General features: G+C 43.3%; 1 protein-coding gene across 5 annotated transcripts in view; it reads right to left on the reverse strand.

Annotated features, from left to right (window-relative positions):
• PPP3CA (protein phosphatase 3 catalytic subunit alpha) overlaps positions 1-20728 on the reverse strand; it is a 189885-nt gene extending 169157 nt beyond the window's left edge. For all 5 annotated transcript variants that reach the window (XM_048942994.1, XM_048942992.1, XM_048942991.1 and 2 more), the window contains exon 1: positions 20216-20728. In XM_048942994.1, the coding sequence (XP_048798951.1) occupies positions 20216-20273 (58 nt within the window). In that variant the 5' untranslated portion in view covers positions 20274-20728. The remainder of the gene's footprint in view (positions 1-20215) is intronic.
• Positions 20729-24661: the final 3933 nt, after the last annotated feature.

Below are 24661 nucleotides of genomic sequence, written 5' to 3' on the forward strand. Positions count from 1 at the left end.
AGGGCCACCCTTAGTTCCTGTTTTTCCACAAGAATTATCTCCCACAGTTTCAGCCTAGCAAAAACCATGCCCTCTTGTGCCAGAGGGCTAAACCCACTAACACAGCCTCGTTTTGGAGCTGCAGGCTTCAACAACATCTAAAACATTCCTAGCAAGGAGCAATCCAAGACTGAAGTTTCTTCTGCCTATCACTGGGTGGGCATATTCTTTCACACTGCCTCCCCCAGGGCAGAAAACAGATGCCTGACAATCCAGTTATAGGAGAACATCGTCTATTACTGCCATCAAATCCTCTCCAGTTTCATGCCCTGGACTCAATCCAACATATGCCCAGTTTAAAATATGAGATTCAATTAAATGAGTTTGTAGCCAGGTTTCAGACGGTTTTCTGTGAACTTTGCCCAGCAGGAAAGAAAGATTACAGATTTAATAGTTTGGGGCTATGTTATTACTTCCCACTGGATGGACTGTCAGGGTCTGAAACAAGAAGCTTAAGTAGCTTCCGTAAACAAAGCTTTTTTTCAGTCAAGTGTGGCACCAACAGTTCACATCAAAAACACAACAGAAAGGAGACGTATTAGAGTGCCAAGTCTTGCACTGGAATTCCTCTGCCACTTGTATATACTCAAACTAATACAGGCAGGCGTTTATTCATAGGTTGGTCCTAGACATTTGAGATAGCCTTCCAGTCACAGTCCCCTCCAGTGGGGGATTTGTCCTGCTGCTCAATTCCGTTTACTGGATTATTACTATTACTATTAGGTTTGACTCTCTCATCAGAGACTTCCTTGTACATAATCTGACAACTTCAGCAGACACTTGAGGGGGGGAGTCCGGTCTATGAGAAAGCTTCAGACTAGGCATAGTTGCTCCCATATATTTAAAAATAATAATAATCCTGTTAAGTATTTACATGGTGAACCATCAGCTGGAAGGTCAAGAAGTTTTCATTTTATTCGTTTTGTCAATCACCTTAGGTTAAATGCAAGAAAAAAAACTACAGTAGGTGACAAACCAGGAAGTAAACTTGAAAGGCAGAAAATACTGAAGTATGCGTATGTAAGAGGTTATCTGGTAATCACAGCACTGTATATATTTAAAGTACCCTGATTACAGAAGTTGACAACATGCATACCAATCATCACAATTTTCTTGGTAGGGAAGAAGGATACAACACTAGACAGGCCAAATTACCATAAGTTTCAATCATCTAGATTACCAAAACAAGCAAACATCCTATTTCTCATGAAGTCCAAATTTGCATACAAAGAAAAAAAGGTAATTCGTGTGCACAGCTGTACACATTTTTTCTTTTTTTTTCTTCTTTTTTTTTTCTTTTTTTTTAAGAAATTGAAAAACATTCGTTTGAGTTAGCTCAGGAACAAGTTCATTTATTTTAGTAGGATTTAGCAGCATGAAACCCAAGTATTTTCTGAGATGAAAAAGGGCAAAAATTTCTCGAGAGTTTAGGTTAAAGTCTAGCGTGCATGTAGATGTAGCACAATGCATGAAAGCAATTGCCTCTGCAAGACCTAGCTGGCAAGACAGCTTCATACATTATTTCTCCATTTAAATTGAAAGTCAAAGGCTGACAAGAGAACCAAGTCATCTTTTAACACCTTTCACTGGTTTGGGTCTGGTTAGAACACCGTCTCCTCTTGTTACAATGTCAGTGAGTTAGAACTGCACACACACGAACAGATGGAGGACGCTCTTCTACCAGAAACAAACCAGTAATATGCTGGTGTTTACACCTCAGCAGCAAACTATTTCCAGTTCAGCAGTACAGGTCTGACACAGCTGCTAGCATCAGTAACAGCTTTTTACTATACTACAATATTGCCATGTACAGTGGCATTACCTACAGGCACCCATTTTCTTACAGCATCTTTCAAGAGAAACCACCCACTCAACAGAGACTTTTATAATGCAATAGATACATGCACATGAATAAATAACCCTTCTTTCCAGTCCATTTATCATACTCAGCACTCCTCACTAGGTCACATCAAACAAAGTATTCTTTTGAACTACTTGCATGTAAAGTTCTGAATAATGTAGTTCTAAATTAGTCTGTTCCAGGGTGAGTGAGAAGAAGTAAAAACTTTCTTCCTTTTTAACTTAAAAAAAAAAAAAAAATGCAAGTCTCCTTGGTTTGCAGGAAAAATTTACATTCTTATTAATATGGAAACAAAGCAACACAAGGCCGAAGGACCTTGTGGCAAGCAGTGAAGAAGAAATGGGAAAGTAGCTCAAACTCCACTTATGCTTTTCCCCAGCTCTGAGCAATATCCTTTCTGACCACTGCTGCATACTGCATCAGCAATAAATTCAACCTGCTCCTTCCTGGCCTCCCACAGCACAGGGTTTCAGAACTAATCCAGTCTGCTCTTTCCTAGATCCTCAACCTACTGAAATTTCCAGAAGACTCATCCTTCACTGAGAAAGTCTGACAAATCTTGGCAGATGCTCCCCAACACATACAATTTTGCATGTCCAGAAGGTGCAAAAATGTATGTCTTCCAACAAGGGCTCCTGCAATAAAATGGTTACCATGTAGTATTCCCATATTTATAGACTACTCTTCAGAAAATCACTATTAAGCATTTAAAAAAAAAAAAAAGCAAACAAAGCAGCTTTTGTAGAAGAGTGATGCTTGGAAGGCAAAGGGAACACCCTGAAAGGAATGTTATTACCAAAATAATCCATGATACTAGGTTAACAAATTCAGACTGAGGTGATTCATTCTGCAACTAAAATACAGTTGTGAAAGGATTTTGTGACCTGTTTAGCCAGAGAGAGCTATCTGATCTCACTGAACCTTCATGTTCATTTCACTGCTTGTACATTGGAAGTGCTATTATTGCCACTGAATATTTTCTTCAAACCAAGCCAAAACTTGGCATCTTAAAAGCCTTTTTTTTTTTTTTTCCTATTAAACAGTCAGGGAGGCAGTTCAAATTCCGACCCTGTATCAAGGCACAGGAAAAAACTCACTGCCCTCAAAACAAACCTCTTGCTGATTTTGAGAATCATGATGGAACCAAGGTTTACCTTTGGTTTTCCCTTTGCCCAGTTTTCTTATATTAAGATTTCAGGAAAAAATAAAATAAAATAGAAGCCCTATAAAACCCTGGTGAATTTTTAAGGTGGCTGATAAATTTACTTATTCAAGGGAGCTTGTTCCATGGCTTCAGATAAAGCACGGCAAGAGTTGAAGTTAGCTTTTAATCTTGCTCAAAATCTCACAGCATCAGGGTACAGCAGATTCTCATCAAACACTAGTATCACATGCCTTTCCTCATAAATAAATGCTGTAACATCTATATGATAATTTTTCTGCCACAATCACCCTCAAGAAGTTTTTTTGTGTTATCCATAAAAACAATCTCCTCTGGTGAAATATTTGTGACTGACAGGCGCGCACTTGCTAAAAAGCCTTTTCTTGGCAGGGCCTGAACAAAGAAGAGCATAACTGTCAAAGCAATTTAGGAGAAATGCCCTGCAGCATAGCTAGAAGAATCACTCCTGGAATTTCCACTGAAGCTAAAGGTAAATGCATATATGCTATTAGCAGCACCTGCAGGTTGCTGAGCTTTCTGGTTCAGTCTTCATTTACATCCATTCAAAGCACTTCTTTGGTTCTTTTGCCGTGTCCGGTTGCCAGTAAGATCCTTCCAGGTTGCAGTGTTTATGTTCAAGCTGACATTTTCTCCACCTTTTTCTTCATAAGTATCCTCAAGGCAGCTCTTAACATCCCACTTCCCTCTCCTCAAACCAGAAATTCTCCCTGAAAACGGATCTTTTGACATAAGTTTTTTTTGTAACAAATACTCAGGCCAAAGATTTATCAGTTGAACTAGCAAGTCCTTTTCCAATTGTTCTGTCAGTTGCAAAGACAGTAAATGCACTTACTTCATAGCAATGCACATTGCCCCAGGTCTTATTACACGATGGCTGCTCCAGAAGTAATGCCTCTTCTGTGTGTTTTGCTTTTAAATGCTGGCCAACAACATCAGAGGCAGATGATGGTGGTATGGCTGAAGAGGTTGAATCTTTCAACAACATTCCATTACCTTTTGTTGTTGTGACAGATGGCAGCAGAGAGCAATCTGACAAACTGGGTCTGACACAGAAGTGCATATGAAGCAAAGGGGTGTCACTGAATTCCTCCACATGGAAGAAATGGCACCCACTGACATTCAGCAATGCTTGTTGAACATTTATGGAGACCAAACAACGAATGAGAGCACACTGAGCTCATGAGTGGTGTGTTTCAGCAGTGGTGACAGTGACAGTGGGTCACTTCCTCTGGGGAAGATTTCTTGAGTCTGGCATGCGGGTTTTTCCTCATTGCTGGCAAAAACACATAGCTAACAATGGTGATTATGTTGAAAAACAATGTTCTGTAGCTGAGAATTCGCTCTATCAAATAGTGTTATTGTGCTCTTTTGTGTCTGTTGTTTTTTTCCACAGAAATAATTAGGAGGCATTACTTTTAGAGCAACCTACATACATTATGATCTACATGAGCACTGAGGCAATTCACACTTCAAATTACAGTATCTAGAAGCACATTGTTTTCTTCAAGTACATCTAGTCAACAAAGCAATACATGGAAGCTACATTTACACTATAAAAAAAAGTTCATTATCCAGATTAATTATGCATGAAGGTGATTCCATCTAGAGAAATTGCTTAGAACTTCTAGTGGGTTAGTATCAATAATTTTTCTGAAGGAGTCAGCACAATTCAGACACATTCAAACTCTTCCAGCTACTTCTTTTTGTTCCACATCACCAATATTCAGGAGATTCCCTTATCAAATGTTTGATTTTACTTTTTTTTTTGGAAAACAACTTCCAAGCTGAAAGATGAAGTCTTTATTACTATAAATTTCAAAGCTTTAAAAACTGTCATTAACTTCAGTTTTAATCTTCATGCTACTGTGAAATGATCACATAAAGCAGGAACTAGCAAAAGATAGGTCTATTTTCTAGTTACTAGAAGGAAGTTTTCTGATGATGTCAGAATCCTTTGTAATGACTATGAAATATTCACATAGAACTTCCACATTTTTCTTATAGCTGTCCATATTTTCTGTCCCTGCTTTCAAGTTATAACAAACTCTGGGGCTGTACATGCTCAGAAAAATCTGAAACTCAAGAGCGAACTATGCCAATGTTTTGCCAACAGCACTACCATCTACATATGGATGTGTCAATATATGAAGCCTTGGGAAATTGTATATTTTTAAATAGCAACAACATATACACTATAAGTATTTTTATGGTGGATGCTCATAATCACACAAGGCATTCTTCCTGTAAAATATCTCCTAAGCAGATACGGCCATTCTTTTTTGCAGGAAGAAAGGTCTCTACTCTTATGATTTGTCAAAAGGCCTGCAAATTGATATACAGCATTTTAATCAGCCATTTTAAAGAATTTAGTGAAAGACAATCACAGAATCATTTAGGTTGGAAGGTACCTCTAGACATCACCGTATTTAACTCACTGTTCAAGCAGAGCCACCTGAAAGGGATGATCCAGGACCACATCCAGACAGCTTTTAATATCACCAAGGATGGAGACTCTACAACCTCTCCAGTCAATTTGTTTCTATGCCTGATATCCCTCATAATATTATAAAAGCTTTTTTTTGGTTCCAATTCAGATTCTCTAATTTTCAGGGCGCCCATTACTTCTTGTCCTGTCACCAGACACTACTGAGAAAACCCACAATGCTTCTTCTTCATTTTTTCCCCATCAGGTATTTGTACATATTGACAAGCTCCCCCTGAGCTTTCCCTTCTCCAGGCTCAATAACCCCAGTTATCTCAGTCTCTCTTCATATGAGAGATGCTCCAGCCCTTCATCATTTTTGTGGCCTTTCTTTGGATTCGCTCCGATATGTCCATATTTCTTTCATACTGGACAGCCCAGACCAGGACACAGCACTGCAGACATGGCTTTACCAGTGCCTAGAAGAGGACAAGGCCCTCTTGCCTTGACCTCCTGGCAGCATTCCTCCTAATGCAGCCCAGTAGGCTCTTAGCAAATTCTTCAAGAGTACCTATAGGAACTCCATCTACTTCAATTCCCTCAAAGCCAAGAAAAAAAAGACTAATACACATTCAGAAACCATAGCAACCAAAAAGAGATCTGCAGAGAAACCTTCTGCCTGGAAGTACTTCTAAGATTAACAAAAAACATCCTACCATGAAGTATTGTCCATGAAAACAGGATAAAAAATGAAGTCAACACTGTATGAAAAGTTGCTTATAGTTCAGTCTTCCACTAATGAGTGTTGTCCCTCACCTTGTGTTATCTTCTGAGTGGTAAACAAAGGCTATTTACAAGTGAGACAGGTACCATCTGAGATTCAGAGCTCTAGAGAAGCAGAAGTAACTTATTACAAAGTATAAGGAGATGCAATTCCCTAATGCACAAGTTCTATAATATGTACAAATTCACTAGTATTTGCACTTCAATTTCACACAAAGAATTGTCCACTTTGACATTTCAAAACCAAACTATGAGTCAAATAGCCCATTTCTGACATAGTGCGTCCAGTCCTGGGTTCCCTGGTGCAAGGCAGATCGAGCAGCTGGAGACAGTCCAGCGGAAGAAAGGAGCACTGAGATGACTAAGCAACTGGAGCACTTCTCAACAGAGAAAAGGCTGAGAGACCTGGGACTGTAGCCCAGAGAAAAGGCTCGGAGGGAGGGGGGGGGAAGAGTGTAAATCTTACTCACATGCGCAAATATCTGAAGGGAAGACACATAGACAGCCACAGAGCCAGGCTCTTTCTCAGAAATGCACAGTAACACAGTATTCTCCTGGGGAAACTGACTGCCTGTGGCCTGGAGAGGTATACCCTTCTTTGGGGAAGGAACTGGCTAGTGGGCCAGTTCCCAGCGGGTAGTGGTTAATGAAGCTAAGTCTAGCTGGCAATCCCTTACAAATGGTGTCCCCCAGGGGTCGGTACCGGGGCTCATCTTAATATCTTTCTTGATGACCTAGATGAAGGGATTGAGTGTACCCTCAGTAAGTTTGCAGGTGACACCAAGCTGGGAGATACTGTTGATGTGCCTAAGGGTAGCGAGGCCCTTCAGAGGGATCTAGATAAGCTGGGCTGAGCTGGGATCACTGGGCTGAGGTGTATGGGATGAGGTTCCACAAGGCCAAGTGCCAGGTCCTGCACTTTGGCCATAAGAACCCCATGCAGAGCTACAAGCTTGGGGATGAGTGGCTGGATGGCTGAGAAAAGGAAAGGGACTTGGGGGTGTTGGTTGATGCTCGGCTGAACATGAGCCGACAGTGTGCCCAGGTGACCAAGAGGGCCAACGGCATCCTGGCCTGCATTAGAAATAGTGTGGCCAGCAGGAGCAGGGAGGTGATCATCCCCCAGCACTGGTGAGGCTGCACCTCGAGTACTGTGTTCAGTTTTGGGCCCCTCACTACAGGAAAGACATTGAGGTCCTGGAATGTATCCAGAGAAGGGCAAGAAAACTGGTGAGGGGTCTGGAGCACAATGGGGTCTTACGGGGAGTGACTGAGGAAGCTGGGGTTGTTTAGTCTGGAGAAGAGGAGGCTCAGGGGAGACCTCATTGCAATCTACAACTTCCTGAAGAGAGGTTTGGCCTCTTCTCCCAGGCAACAAACAGGACCTGAGGAAATGGCCACAAGTTGTACCAGGGGAGGTTTAGATTAGACATAAGGAAAAACTTTTTCTCTCAGAGCGTGGTCAGGCACTAGAATGGCTGCCCAGGGAGGTGGTGGAGTCACCATCCCTGGCAGTGTTCAAGAGGTGTCTGGATGAGGAGCTATGAGATATGGTTTAGTGCTTGTGGTAGCAATGGAGGATGATATGACTTGATGATCCAGTAGGTCCTTTCCAACCTTGTGATTCTGTGATTCTATGAAAATGAATCATAGGAGGGTCTGTCTCAACATCAGAAAGGGCTTTTTTTTTTTTTTTTTTTTTTTTTTTTTTTAATTAAAAACCAGCACAAGTTGCCCAAAGAGGTTGTGGCATCTCCTTAGGGATATTCAAAAACCACCTAGACATGGTAGTGGACAAGCAGGGCTATGTGCTTGAACAGAGGTCCAACTAGAAATCTCCAAAGGGCCCTTACAGCCTCTGCCATTCTGCAACTGAAGCTGTCCGAGCTCATACCTTTTAGTCTTGAGAGAGAAAGTGACTTCAATACATCACTCATAAAAACTAAGGATATGTTATTACACTACTGGAGTAAGTAAACAGAAGGACAAATGACCATAAAACTCCACATATTCACACCTGCTAAGGTAGAAAGAAGACTGCTCAGAAGCTAAAGCTGACATCTCAGCAGAAATTAATAAAAGCTCATCCCTATTTGTTGCAAAATGGGAGTTGTTTTTGTTGATGTTTCTGTTTTGCAGTGTTGTTTGGTTGGTTGGTTTTTCTTCCCCTTTTTGTGGGTTTTTGTGGATTTTTTTGTGTTTTTTTTTTTGTTGTCGTTGTTGTTGTTGTTTGGTTGGTCTTTTTGGAGTTTCTGTTCTTTCTTTTCTACCAGAAGTAACTTCTTCTAGTACACTCAGAAGGTTCACTTTCCACTCTACTACTAACAGTGTATGGACAGCAAGCACTTCTTAAGAAAAGTTTCCCAAGATAAAAACTATAGAGATTACACACTGATAATCTAAATCCACCCACAAAGTATATGAGTAACTAGAACTTTCACCAGGCGGCCTCACCAGCTCTCTGCTTGTTGATAAAGTCAGGCTCCCTCGTGGCTAATGCCCAACTTCCTGCCCCACTGCACACAAACACCTCTAAAACGCTAAGATATTCACCTGTTCCAAAATAACTCGTTAGGCAAAGCACTCCTAAAACAGCTCTGTGCTTTCCATTATCAACAAGCTAAGATTCCTTGAGTAACTCTTTGCTGCCCTGAGGATACTGCCCTCACCCACTGTGCTCTGCATTTCTTCTTCCACATCCCCCAGCTGTATGTCCAACACCACCTTGCTATGCCCTTGGGTCTCCTTACTCCAGCCACCAGCACTCTGCTTCCACCTTCCCCCACCCCAGTGCACTTACTTCTGCGCAACAGAACTGCAGGTGATGGGCTGATAACAGCACTAAATGATCTTAGTGGTTTCTTCCAACCTTAATGATTCTATGACTCAAAGATGACACACATCTCCTATGTACATCTACTACCTGTGTGATTTTAATATTAAAGACTTACTCTGTTAGACCAGTAACTGAGTTAAACAAAGCAGACTGCCTTTTATTTAAGGCAATCCAGGTACATTTGTTAAAGAAAAAGTATTTTTAAGTGAGCAGCACATAGGCAAAAAGCCTTTATATATAAGAATGGTGTCTGCATGATTTTTTCAGTGATAAAAAGCACCGAAGTACATCCATGTATGGGAAACATTTTAGATTTAAATTTCTGAAGACTAAGCAATAAAACAGCAAACTATTACTGGGAAAGAACAGCTCCATACATACAAGACAAGTACATACATAAGTCCCTATTCACTTGCTAAAAGACAGCATTGCAAAGTAGGAGTACACTTTGCTCACTGTGAAAATAAGAGATAATGCTGTCCTGTCCTAAGCCACTTAAGATCAGATATAGCAAAGCAGTTTAAAACAGATAGAAATCACCTCCTTAAAAGGAAAGCCAAAACTGTAAGTCACTGGATGACTACTTGATTCACAGTTTACTCAAGTTAATGAAAAGATTCCAACTCCTGCAGATTTCAGCAGATTACAAAACAGGTCCCACAAGGGAAAACATTCCAAGTCACAAACATGATATTTTGATACCTAATTGCCACCATTGCCTATTATGAAATTCTTAGCATAAATTAGGGAACAAATACAAAAATCTTGGTTTCTCACTTTAAAAAGGCATGAAAGGGACACTAAAGTTTTTGAAGAGAACTAGCTTCCCAGCTGTTATCATAAAATACTACAGCTGTTCATGTCATTGTAGCTAATGACCAGTTGCACTTTTTCAAAGAATGTAACACAGTATGACCATTGTAATCAACATCAAACTGAAACTTGGCAAACATTGTGGAAAAAGGACTAAAAAAATTATTTAAATTGCTGCATTTCATGTTTTAATTTTGTTTGTGGATTGTTTTGTTTCTTTTGGGGGGAACAGGAAGGGATTTTTCTTTGAATGGCCTTCCATTCAAATTGCCCATTATTTTAAACCCCTTGAAATAAATGACGGTAAGTGAAACGTATTAAATTATCAGATTCATTCTATGCAGTAATAAAAGCAGAATCAGCCAAGCAGTTCCAAATTTGTTGTTAAAAAGAACTTTGCTGAGTAGAACAATATCTCAAGTCCAAAGTAGACGATGAAACAACTTTTCTCTGAGGCCACCAAGAGGGCAGGTTTCACCATCTAGAAGCTTTTATTTGTTTTCTTAACTGTGTCACTGTGTATGAACAAAATCACGTTTTCCATAAAGATGTAAACACACATGCAAAGGAAGGCGAAAGTAGGAAAGCAAAAAAAACACAGATGCAGAAAGAATTTGAGATCTCTCTCTCAACTGGAGCATTATTCTTTGTCAGATGGAGAAAAAGCCAGGGCAAAGCACGCAAGCCTATAGTTCTCTGCAGAACTCCAAAAATCACTATTTCATGCAATTCTATGTCATTTGTAGAGAAAATACACCACCATATTTCTCTCTAGCCACATGCCTTCCCCTTCAATATCACCCACAGAGGACTGTAAACCAGAAAGCACAAGCTCTTGTGCTGCTTTGTCCTTAGTTATAATAAAAAATGAACATTTATTTTACCAGGTTTCCCACTTTAGGAAATAATTCCAGAAGAATTCCAAATGCTTCAGAAAGAAAACCACACAATCACACATGCTGTATACCCAACATACAGCCACAGTAAAGAAAGATAAAAAGCTCATGAACAAGAAAAGCAAAAAGAAGATGACAGGCTGAGCCTCTTTTTCTCTCCCTGAGCCATTTATCTAGACCATTAACGATTTCTTTTCAAACGATGGGTACTCCAAAACATGAACAATTGGGGAACTGGGCTTTTATCCGGCCACACAATTACTTGGCTGTCACTATCAGCAAGGAAAAAAACAATTGCATAACCCACCTTCACAAAGACACTCACAAATGCTTAAATTAGAAGTTAAACCCTAGTCACACTAAATTAGGTTAAAAAAAACTGTAGTTGGGATTCTATTAATTAAGCTTATTGAACAATGCCCAGAGTGAGTGTTAAACACTGTCTGCAACATCACATCTGCATAACCCATTATTAACACATGTTATTTTCACCATTCTAATCGCAAGGTCAAAGCGCACTTCCTTTCTTGTGGCGGTGCTGTTCAGGCCTGATATTTTTGTGTAATTGGCAAATATCAGAGAAAACATTACAGCACAGTTTGCTCTGCAGGAGGTTAGTTATTCTGATTTTGTTGTTGAGAATTTAACCAGCACAATCAGGTAACCTTGCTTTAGGTTTTTAGCTTGATTGTCCAGTCAGATTTGTAATCTTCTTTCCCTCCAGTCCATCAGTTCTACACTGGGCAAGAACGAGCACAACTCAAGGAAGGTATACTGGCTGACGTCAATATGCTGCAACAACATTCCTAAGACGCACGCATTTAAAAGATGGCATGGAGGAAAAGGAATGTGGTGGAAAATAATAGCAGTTTTACACCAATACCTCTTTCCACCAGTGTGCATTTTATCCCATTTAAAAACTTCTCAATTTGGAAAACCAGAAAACGGAAACTTGAATCATTTTATTCATTCACATCTGCATATCTGAGAGATGGGAATATAGCTATTACTACTGCTAAGATTCAGAGCAATCATATTTTCAGCAGCATTTCTTATTCTTTCTCTGGCACAGATATTTTGCATAATCTATACTAAGTTCTAAACCTCCCATGCTTAGTTTTTAAGGTGGAGGCTTTAAAGTTCACTCACCCATGGTGAACTTCAGTTTTTTTTCAGGCAAGTGTTACTACCTTCATTAAATATTACCTTCCTGTGCTAATTAATTCTGAGCCTGGTTGCACAGACAACAAAGCATGAGCGTTTATACTCACTCTTTTCCTACATTAACCAAAACTACCACCATCTATGCTAGCTCTCAGAGCTCTTTGCAAGCTACGAGTTAAAACTAACAGTCATGCTGCGAGTTTTCAGTGTTACTGCTAGGCAACCCGCAAGCAGCAGCTGAACTGCAAAATATAGACATCCTTCTGTGACAAGTTGGGGAGAGCTTGAGCAGCACACTGACAGTGGAGCTACTGGCTGAAAAGAAAGCCACAGAGTCAGCAGTTGGCTGCAGAATTACAACACAAGTCAGAGGAAGAGTCATAACATACTTCCCCTGTTCTCACATGCTTCCCCGGGCACCTACAGATGCCTATAGATGCATAGTCAAAGGAAACAGGTTGTGTTTGGTGAACCTCTTACGCTAAGTACATGCAACACGATGACTGCTAGCAGGCAGCACTTAGGCTGCTCAACATGCTTAGTCAGAAAGGTTGGAAAAAACGCAGGAAAGGAACATCAACAAGAAGAGAAAGAGCTTACTGACTCTTAAAAGGAAGAAAGTATTGAAAGAGACTGAAATCTAAAAGGAAGATGCAGTAGAACTTCAGTACAGCACAGTTGTATTTCTAAGTAGAAAGAAGTTTGTTAGTCAGTCAGCAGTGTTTTCAAAAGCTTCAAGAAATGCAATATAAAAAGGAAAAAACACCAACAAACACGTGCAACGTGGACACCACACTCACAAACACCCAGGAATTAACCTCTGATGCCTTTCCACTCCACTCTTTCTCCTCTCCAGTTCCAAGTACAAATGGTATCAGTCAGAAATTGTGTTGGTGCAATTAAATCTTAAATAAGGTGGTCACATTCTCCTCATACACCGGTGGTGCCAATGTTAACATGCCTAACCTTGATTATAAAAATAGACAGTCAGTTTGTAATGCATGTAAATGACTGTCAAAGAGGTGCAGCTCTGGAGGTGTCATTTCAACAGTATCAGCTTTCTGGTGGGGAGAACAAGTGAGGTAGGAATGAGTACTTTGGATTTTTATAAGCAGCAAATTTTACCATCCTAGCATTTACTGTCTCTGCTTCTCTACATCTGGTCTTCTATCCCTTCCTCCATCCAACAGTTAAACAAGAACATAGCTGGGGCACTCCAGCACTAACACACTGCAATCTCCAAGCTGAGTGGCAGAGCCCCTCAGTGAACCACAGGCTTACACAAATGAGGCTGCACACACACTGAAGTGATTTTTAGACTTGCGATGATACATTTCACCATTATTGACTCAGAAGCCATAGAAAGATCTTTCCTGGGGGAAAGTCAAGGTAAATGACCAGTTATCAGAACAGGAAATGATTTAAGCACTCAGCTGAAAAAGTAATGCACAACACCAACTCGCATTTACTCCTGAAACCACATATAAAAGGATGTAAGAAGGCACTTCTTCATGAAGGTGATTTGAAGTGGCTGTTACTTCAGAAACTTGTGGCTTCTTTTATGGCACATTCTTAAGAAAATAAAAAGAGTAAAACAGTATCTTTGTATCTTACAGTACTGTTAAGGAAGTACTTCTCTCCATATTCTTTCAAGTAGTAAAGAAGGAACTATTCCCCACAACATGGTGCGTATCAACATCGCTAGGAAGCCTTAAATGAACCAATATCCATACCAAACAGACTACCTACATTTTTTACTCCTGTACTTCAAGTAGAAGCTACTCAGCAAAACAGAAGAAACTGAAGAAGGACTATGAGTTTGGAAAAGAAAAGCTATAAGAAGTAAGCAAAAAGCTTACTTTATTAACATTACTCCAAGTGTCTTTTGGCAGAAATTTCCTCAAGAACTATCTGGTGGGAAGAATTCTGAGAGTTCTAGCAATCATGGGACTACCTAAAATGTAAAACAGATTTGACTATACAACTTAATACTTTCCTTTTTTTTTTTTTTTTTTAATCTCCTTGCCACAATCTACAAAGAAAAGCAAGAATAACCATGTAGCACCTATCATCTCTAAGTGAGATGCATGTAATGGATGTAGATACTGTTGAAACTGTGAATAGATGGCAAAGAGGAAACAACTGCTCTGTACAACATTCCCCTATGGAAAATTACCTCCATTGGTTCATATTTTCCACTGAAGTTAAAGGCTGATAACACCCAGCATGAACTCCTCTTTCAAGTTTCTCACTAGCACCAGTGGTATCAAAAACACTAGTTCTCTCGCAAGACCCAGACAAGAAAAGCATGAAACAGCAGAAAGCTTTAGCCAGTGTGCAATTCAAAAGCAGAAAAGGATTTTAAACACACAAATAAGGCAGTTATTTTCTCTCATCTCACCTCATATCAGTCTACATTATGAGAAGAATCTCCCACCAATGCAATATCAACTGCCTAAGAAAAGCATCCTTCAGTGCACGCATGGTTTTTCTCTAAGGCTGTGCAGTAAAAGGCTTGTTTAACTAAAGGTCTTATTTACAAAACTATCTTAATGAGTAAGAGGTAAACTGAGTTCACAAATCAAAATAAATCACCAGCTTAATTACACAAGCATAACTGTCAAGCACTGTACTTAGCTTTTGTTTAAATTTCTCCTTACTGCATTCCCAATCCTTTAAAACAAGTGCAGTCATTAGTCACTCAGGCACAAGTTTACAAAGTGCAAGAAACACAAGACTGCAATACCTAGGCAACATCCAACTGACAGAAGCCATTGGTTTTAGAAGTATTAACTGAGTTCTGACCATGAGATACAAGAACATAGCAGTTAGACATAAGAAAACAACAAGCCAGCCTCAGTTTCCCTTCTAAGTTATCCTAACTTGAGCCCTAAGCAAGCAAATTCACTTGTGTTCTGTTCTCAACTGCCCCTCCTATGGCTTGCTTCATGAAGATACCAGGGGATCTTCAACTACAAAGCTAGCGAAGCCATTCTGTCAGTGAAGGAAAATAGTAAGGAGCAGAAACTCTTCTGCTGTAGCCATGCTATGAGGGCTGCTCCAAAAGTAATGCCTCCCATTTTATTATGTTGGCCCATGATGTCAGGAGGTACATGTTGGTAACGCAGAAGTAGATGTTGAACCTTCCCACCAATATTTCATTACAGTTTGTTGCTGTGTGACAGATGGTAGCAGAGGGGCAGCCTGACAAAACGGCACCTGACACAGAAGCACTTATGAAGCAAAGGTGTGTCACTGAACTCCTTCGTGTGGAGAAAAAGGCATTCATCGACATTTGCTGAACGTCGATGGAGACCAAACAGTGGATATGAGCACAGTGAAGCAGCGGATGGTGCATTTCAGCAGTGGTGACAGTAACACAGAAGACAAGCCACATTCCGGATGGCCATGCACAGCTGTGACAACACAAAATTAAGAATGCCTCCATCAGCTTGTGTGCATGAATTTGCTAATGGCGGTGACTACGTTGAAAAATAGCACTTTGTAGCTGAGAACATGCTCTACCAAACACTGGTATTGTGCTTTTTGCATCTGTTATCGTTTCCATGGAAATTAATAGAAGGCATTAGTTTGAGAGCAACCTAAGTACCTTTCTGACAGAACTGCAGGCAGATTCTCCATCTGATAGCATCCCTTAAATCCAGATGCAGGCTCCCTCAAAGCATGAGTGCCTTCTCAAGTATTACAAGGATAAATTTAATTAATTAAAACAAAAATAGAAACAGCTACAAAGCAAATCCTTCCCCTCCCTCGTGAAGATCTGAGGGATATTGAACTTCCAGCATTCTCACTGGAGAGGCACAAAACCATTTCATCTACTGTCATCAGACAGTTGTAATATCCAAGTAGGATCGTCCCTTGCCATAGATTTTCTCATACTTAAATTTAAACCAAAATGCATACCATATTTACCAATGCTACTGACAGTGAGGTCATCATGCAGAATTAACACATAAGGACAAGCCAGCGCTTGCACAAAACATCCAAGCTGGAAAACATTACATTTTACAGAAAGAGAGAGGCAGGCTTCTGTAGTACACCTGTTCTGGCTCACTGAAGGTCAGTTTGAAGCACGAGCCCTAGCAGGGTACGTACGAGTCTCCCTGGACTAATGGAAACTTTAAACTTCATGGCTAACTCCCATTATTGACAGCAATAAACACCAGTTTTACCTTTCATCTGAATCTGAAGTTAACACTGATGGCTAACATTGATTGGGACTGACATTCATATTATATTACAAACAACTGACAGCCTGAACATTAGACAGTTGGAAATTCAGAGACAGAAGAGACCGGTGCCTACTTTTTTGAGTGTCATTAATTGCTGATGTAACTGCGAACATCTGCACACAATGCACAACATGAGATTGCCAACACCAAGGATCAAGAGTCATGGCAGCAGATCATCTGAAGAGCTGAGATTCCACTAAAACTCCACTTTCTTTCAAACAAGAAAATCAACCAATTCTCAAAAAGTACACAGTCATCTGACATGCATGCAAGAATCCAAACAACTACTGTGCCTAGCTAACAGCAAGATTTCCAAAAATATTGCTTTCATTTCTTTGTATGACCATTACAGCTCACTTTCAAAGTTTTTATTTAGGATTACTCTGCTTTAGAGCAGTATTTCTAGAAGGTGGTAATGCAACACTGAATATTTTGAGGAGGTCAAGTAATCTGATACACGGCTTCTCCCTCCAGGTTGGTGGGTTCAAATCCTGCTAATGTCAGTAGTGACCACAAGCTGTTGACATCAGACAGCTGTTCAGTGACCCATGAGGAATGAGCTAGTACTCCCAGTCCAGCTTTTCCTGGACAGGTATTCCCACCTTCACAAGAGCAACCAAGCCCATGCTTTGGCTGGTGAGTCTCGGGACTTAAAAGCACTATGGGTAAGGAGGAGCTTTTTCAGTTCTGAAAGAAAGCAAGAACTTATGAACAGCTCAGTCTGGGCGAAGGCTGCATCATACATCTAACAAGAAAGAATGGAATGTCTATCTGTAAACACGTTGAGTCAGCATTTGCTGCAACATCATGGCATCCTGAGCCTTGATCCCGACAACCTTTGAATGTACAGGTTACCTTACTTGCCTCTCAAAAGCATTGCTCCTCTACAAGATCAAAAAAAAATCCAATGATTAAAGATGATGTGCCTAGTTTGCATCAAAACATACGTACTATGCTAGGGAGAATACAAAAGCATATCAAAGAAGTACTACTGCAAATGCACGCTGTGGATTCCTTTCCCTTAACTCCAAATAATCTAATTTTGTCAGCTCTACCAAGAATTAATTTGCTCCTGGAAATTTAACATTACACAGACTTGAATTTCTTCCTTACATCACCCGTTGCCCAACCATTCCATATCTGAAAATTTCACTCCAACTGTTGAACGTAATTTTATACCAGTTGCATCACAGAGGTAGGAGAAGACCAACACTTTTTTAGCATCTGGGGCTCCAGAGCCATTCTTCCCTTCTCCCAATAGCATTTTTTATTTATATCAGTTTGAGCGCAGTTCAGAAGATTCAATAAGCAATGCAAAATGAGCATGAGATGAAGTTCTCACCTACAGAAATACCCCACTTCTCTGTCTGCGTGACTCCTTTGAGTGCAAGAGAAGAGCCCACAACAGCCCACCTCAGAGGCAGCATGCAGCCATAAGCAAACTGCACGGAGCTGCTGGAACTGTCACCTCCCCAAACCCACCCCATCACTGATAGCAGTGCCTAGCCATGACTTCCATGAGCCAGATCTCAATTGGCATCTTTGGTCACGTGCCAGCAAACTGAAAGGTTCTACACACACACACAAAAAAAAAAAAAAAAAAAAAAAAAAAAAAAAAAAAAACACCAGCACACAAACACTGGCAGAGAATAGCTTAATCTAGAGCCTACATCCATATGCTACAAACATTTCTTTTCCAAACACAGCTTCAATATTTAAACTTTAAAGGAAAAAGCCCAAGTTGTTTTCACTTTTCACAATTCCTTTCACAATTCTCTTAATACCATCAGAGTACCTGGCTTGCCTTGAGGAACACCAGGGCTCTCCACTAATACACGGGTGCTTACAAGGTGTTGTTGCCTTTTTTTTTTTTTTTTTTTCCTTTTAATTCATTTAAGCCTTGCAAGCTTTCTTCAATTGCTCATCTCAGGAAGACACAAATCACACCCCACAAAAAAACAAGGCAACTTTTTCCCTATCTCCATTATCACCACCAATTGTTTACTTTCTGGATTTCCTTACAGTCTGTAGGAAGGCAGAGTGAAGGATCTATACAAAGAATAATCCTACAAAGGACCAGTTTACTGTGTGCTACTCCCCTCAGGTGCTATTTTAAGGCCTTAGAAGGATTTAACTATGTAACAGAACAAGTAAACATGTAACAAATGTTGGGACCTAGGACAGCACTTGGAGTTGAGATGAAGAGACACCTAAGCAGCACAGACGCTTTGCCCAGTACTTCCTCAGTTTAACAAATTTGATTTCTAACTGCATTATAAAATTGTATCTAATTATGCATACTAAGTTTGCTAAGAAAATGGTTCCTTGAGATATGACAAACTTATTGGCACACGTAAAAAATGGAAACCTACCACTGAAGCTACCAAGGGTTGTGTCAATACAGAAATAATAGTTCCAACCCTGCAGTTATTCTTATTTATATGAGCATCTGCTTGAGTCCAAGGGAGTTCTGTCACACATGAGATCAAGACGTTTGGTCACATGTCAGGATTTTAAAAGGAGAAAAACGAAAAACAGCCATCCCATGACGGCAATGAAGGCTTCCCAACACAACAGCCATCGTTGGATCTCGCAAAGATAAGCATCAGCTCAACATCACTGTTTCAGGCTTCTAAAGCCTACTGGTAGTGTGACAGCACAGACCGCATACTTCATCTGCAAACATTCCAGATAGGAGAAGATAAATTCCTAAGCCACTTCCAAAAAATATCTTATTGAGCTTGGAATTGCATTTTTTACAACATCCGAAGAGCTGCAATTTCATCCGGGGGAAAAAGGACGTTTAAAAAAAAAAAAAAAAAAAAAAGAAGAAGGAGAAGGGGGGGGGGGGGGGGGGGGAGGAACGATGGGGAGGCTTGAGAAGACTAGTATGTATAAACACAAACGCAAAATAACAACAGTCATTTGCTTTCCTAAATAGTCCGCACGTTAATCGTGCAGTTCTGGCACCCACTCACGCCAGCACGGCAGCGCGTACGGCTCCGCTCCACTCCCCGGGCTCTGCAAGGATGCGCGCAGCCCCCGGCTCCGGGCTCCCAACACCGGCTCCATGTGCCGGGTGGATGCGCCGCATCCCAGCGCGCCAGGCGAGGCGGGCATCACGGCAGGATAACGCTACCCAGCGTACCGCACCCCGAGCAACGCATATGGACCGCGCAAACCGGGCGCTACCCCGGTAAATACGACCTTGGTCCACTGCAGTGTTGTTAATCCAAACGGGCTGTGTTTATACGCTGCGGCTCACGGCGCACGCACACCTCGGGCTGAGCGCAATCATGGAGCCGCGGCGTGGGGGTGCGGAGCCCCCTGCACATCTGCGCACGCACGCACACACACACACACACACACACACACACACACACACACACACACACACACACACACACACACACACACACACACACACACAGCCGGCCGCGGTGCGCCCGCCGCCCGACTTCACACCCCAGCAGGCCGAGCCCCGCGTCCGAGGCGGTGCCGGCGGCGGAGGAGGAAGCCTCCTCGGCCGCTTCGCCCGGCGCCCCGGAGCACGGCACGGCCCTGCTGCCCTCATCCCCCGGCTGCCGGGATCCCCAGTGCCGCGGGGGCGGGCGGCCGTGCAGGGGAAGGGAGCCTCAGTCGCAGCGGGGCCGTGGGTAGGGAGAAGGGGACACGGAGACCCGGAGAGAGCCGGGGAGCGGGGGAGGACGTCCGGGGGAGCGGCTGGCGGGGGAGGGGGCCGGGGCTCCCCGTCTCTCCGAGGCGAGCCCCGCGCAGCGCCTTCAAGGCGGAGAGGGAAGGCGGGGAGCGGGGCGGGGGAAGGAGGGGGGGAAATGCTGCAATGGAGCGCCGGGCAGGAGGCGAGGGGAGCCGCAAAGCCCTCGGCCGAGCCGCTCTCCGGCCGGTACCCGCCCCGCCGCCTCCCAGGGCGGGCCGCCCGCGGCGCAGCGCAGCGCAACACCCACCTTTCACCACCCTGTCGGTCGTCGACAACTTGGGCTCGCTGGCCTTGTGCTCCGACATGTCCGGCGGCGCGGCGCTCCCTCGCGCACAGCGGGCACGGGCTGAGGCGGCCGCCGCTGCGGGCAGCGCTCCGGCTGCTGCGCCGGGGCCGAAGTTGCCGCGTCCCGCCGCTCCGCTGGGCTCGGCTCTGCGCGCGGTGCCTTCCTCCTTCGTCTTCCTCCACCCCCGTCCTCCTCCTCCTCCGCCTCCTCTTCCTCCTCCAGTTAATTATTTCTCGCTTCCAATCACGCCTCCCGGTCGCTGCAGATCGCTCGCTTTCCCCCCCTCCACAGAAAACGGCGGCGACAAACAACTGTCAGGCGGCGGCGGCGAAAAAGCCCCAATTCGCACCGAGAGCCGTAACCACCGGCTGCACGCACAGCGGCCCCGCGCTCGCTCGCTTCCTTCCTCCGCACCGCAGCGCCGGCTCCTCCCGCCGCCGCCGGCCGCCGCTCTGGGCCGGGATCCGTCTTTCCCCCCACCCACCCCCCCCACGAGGGTCTCTCCCCGCACACGCAGCGGCCCCGGCCCCGCGGCGCCGCACACGCTCCGCGGCACAGCCCCCCCCCCCGCCCCGCGCCGCCCTCCCCGGCTCCCGCACCGCAGCGCCGCCATTGGCCGTCGGGCCGTGCCACTCACTGTCAGGTAGCGCCTCCCGCCCGCCCACCGCCGCCGCGCCGGGGCCGCCCAGGTGCGCCGCCACCCGCGCCGCGGGGCCCGGCCTGCAGCGCCCCGCCGCGGGGGATCGGCCGGGCGCGGAGGGACCCGGGGTTGCCACTCAGGGAGGCTGCGCTCCGGCTGCCGCGCCCGGAGCTCGGTCTTGCCGGCGGCCCGCCATCTCATCGCGGCCCCATCGGCGCCCCGCTCCGTGCCGCTGCTGGGCGGCAGCGCGCGGCCGGGTCCCCCAGCGCATTAGGCAGCGTACATGTTGTTTGGGGCTTGTTTGTACACGTAGTGGTTCAGGAGGAGCTATCCCTGACTGATTTTATGACTAATTTCCAGAATAAGGCTGAACTGTTCCGGTTTAGTTTAATTAAAGAGGAAAAGAGGGCACACCTGTTCTGGAAGGGGGATGTTTAGAGAGCATTGTTGAGTAACTTGTGTGTGGATGAGCCAAGAACCCAGCTCCCCATTCCCCTCAGGGTGATGTGCAGTCTGCTTGTCTAGCAGATACTGCTGCTCCAGAAAGCCACAAAGAAAATAATGGAGCAGTTATGACACATCCTCTCTGCTTTGATTTGCCTGGCACTTTTTTTGGACATTTTATGGGCTCTCCTTGTAGTATTTTCACACTGAACATGAGAAGACACTGTAGCCAGGCCTTCAGAACAGCAGCATGCGTTCAGCTCATAGAATGGCTTGGTTGGAAAGGACCTCAAAGCTTACCAAGTTCCAACCCCCTTGCCAAAAGCAAGGCTGCCAGCCACTAGGTCAAGTACCAGATCTTACCCAGGGCCCCATCCAACCTAGCCTTAAACACAGGGCATCTGCAACCTCCTTGGGCGGTCTGTTCCAGCGCCTTACTACCCTGTCAGTAACAAACTTCTCCTGATACCATTCACACAGCAAGTTCCTTGCAGTGTGGTCATCCTTCAGTCCCTTGAACACAAACTAGCTGGGAACAAAGCTCCTCTCAGATTCCTCTTGAAATGGTACCAAAGAATCAGAGAATAGCCAGTGCTCAAACAAGATATTTGGTGCATGCTCAAATAAGTCCCAGAGTTGATGACAGCAATGCATGAGGCTCCCCCAATACTATGTGCAGTCCCAAAGATCCAAAAGCACAGAATAACCTGGACAGGAATACCTTCCACCAGCCTCCTGTGTTTGGGAAGTGCTGCTTAGCAGCACACAGTGCCCAGGCACAGAAGGAGAAGCAGCACATCAGGAATGCAGCACGGCCAGTATATTTGGGTGTTACACTGTGTGGGACACAGCTTTGTGAGTTTCAGACGACCAGTTGGGATCTGTCCTTCTGTGACTGCAGGCTGTTTGCATGAGTCACTTTGATTCTTCTTGATAGGCTGCTAGAGCAGAGACACTGGGTCTTGCAGCTCACACTAGCTTCCCCCATTAGTCACAGGACAAAGATTCAGCTCCAATTTTTTTCCAGTGAAGAAGTATGACTGTTGCTGCTGACCTAAACAAACAGTCAGTGTCACAACTCCAGAATGTTTATAGGAATTCTGAAAGCTACCCAGCTTCTTAGCAGTTTTTCTTATAACTTTTATGATATGCCATCTAGGCCTGTCAGTGTTCTCCAATTTTGTCTCATGGAAGGTCTTAGAATCTTGATTATGCATCTCCTGCACGTAGCCTTCCTTTCCAAGGCAGAATCCCCATTTCAGATAATTTCTTTTTAACAAGTTTTCAGATAAGCTTACGTAAGATAAAGGTGAGTACCACTGCCAAATTCCACGTCATGTCACATCTACAAGCTACAGTATGGCCAGATTTCAGTTCACAGGTAAAAGACCTCATGTTGCTTCATTGTGATGTGGTGCATTTTCAACCTCCTGACTTGCTTCAGTGGCATTTTCAAATCCCTCATCTGTGCCATGAGGGAAGGAAAGAGACAAAAATCACACAATACCTCCTGTTTTCTTGTAACATAAGAGTTGAAAAAAAAAAAAAAAAGTATATCTGTATTTCAATCCATGTTAGTAGTAAAGGTTGTATAAATCCCTCAGTGCTTACATGTTCCTTTCCACCCTGCCCCTCCCCATCTGCAGTTTCTTCCTTCAGCTGTTTCTCACAGGATCTCCTTTACCGCAGAGAGATTTCTTTTTCACAGAATCTGAGTTCTATTATGTTCCTTTCTTTTCTTTCTTTCATTTAACAGTAGAAAGAGAACATGGAGATCACCTCTTTGAAAGGAAAGAACACAGTCCATAGATTTACGGGCAAATTCTGACACACTTGACTTCTTGAATCATGAAGCCTTGGTAGCATTGTTAGTAGGCTCATCCCCTAGTAGGGCAGAAGCCCAGCATAGCAAATGAGGAGATCTCATTTTCTGAAGAGCAGTCACTTCTGATCGCAAGTGCTGGAGACAAGGCCTTTGAGAACTGGGGTTGTGGGGGAAAAAGGGAATCACTTCAAGTCTGAAGTCAGTCCTCTCTTTCTCTTTGCCTCATATGGGCACTCATTTTCCATTTTAGCTGAGACATGACAATTCTTCTGAGTGCATAGCAGCTCCAGAAAACAGCAGTGCCCATCTGAAATGGAAGGAGGAATAAATGGCCTTGCAGGTACAGGCTAACAGACATAAACCTTGTCATAGGTCCCATGCAAAATTTAGGTGGCCTGCACTTCTGTTTAGGCATCAAGATGAAGATAAATCTCTAGACGTGTAACTATACACTTGCATACTGACTCAACTAGTTAAGATTCTGCTTAAAAGTATTGATTGTAAGACATAGCATTTGAATTTTTAATCATCATTATTACAAGAAAAACCACTCCTAGCAGTAGGAAGCTTGTCCGTCATGCCTTAGTTTTAGTCCCTGGAACTTCTGGCTTTGAATACAATAAATGCAAGTTTGACAGTGTCTTGGAGTGAAAGTGCTTTTGAGTGTTACAATTACTACACAGAAAACAGGTGCAGCAAAGTTAGTCTGGATATCTGTGCTGTCTTAACTGATTGTTTTCCTGAATTTTCTTTTAAGAGAGATCGGTAGTTGTTTCAGTTTACTTCCCTTCAGTGTGAAAGTGATGGGATTCTTAACAGCTGTGTATCCAAGTCATAGGCATAGTGCCAACAACACAGTTGTCTACAAGATTAAAGCTGTTACATAACTAGGTGCCATTGACAGTGCATTTTCAGGAGATACAATCCTAGGCTGAAGTTCACAGTGCCAACTATGAGCACTTAAAACTTCCAGAAGATCTACATTTATTTACATCTGACAAAATTTAATTTGACAGCGAGTGCTGTATGCTAGCCCTGGAAAGCCAGTATAATTTATTACTGCCGTTTGGTTTCATCATATCCAAGAGAAGAAATTCACGCCAGTGCAGAAAGCCTCTATAACAACTTGGATCACTCATGAGAGGGTCAAGGGGCATCATCCGATGGCTTTCTTGACAAATAGTTTCTCACAGTTGTGCTACCCCAGTACACAAGAAGGAGCTAGATAAAGGGCCTGTAGCAGGTAATGACTGTCTCATCTGCCTTTGCTTGTAAAGAGATAGAAAGAACAGACATCAAGACACAGAGACTCCATGCATCACCTCATGCATTCTTTCATCTTCCCATACGTGGTCCTCACACACCAACTTCAGCATTTAACCTATGGCATGGCCAACCCCTGGAACTCTGCATGTTTCCCCCTTGTGCACATCTGTTAGGCATTTGGTTCAGCTCCCTGTATTGGTTCTGGGTTAGGTCATGAAGCTATTAACAGAAC

This window comes from Lagopus muta, chromosome 4 (genome assembly GCF_023343835.1).
Source record: "Lagopus muta isolate bLagMut1 chromosome 4, bLagMut1 primary, whole genome shotgun sequence".
In the NCBI taxonomy this organism is placed as follows: Eukaryota; Metazoa; Chordata; class Aves; order Galliformes; family Phasianidae; genus Lagopus; species Lagopus muta.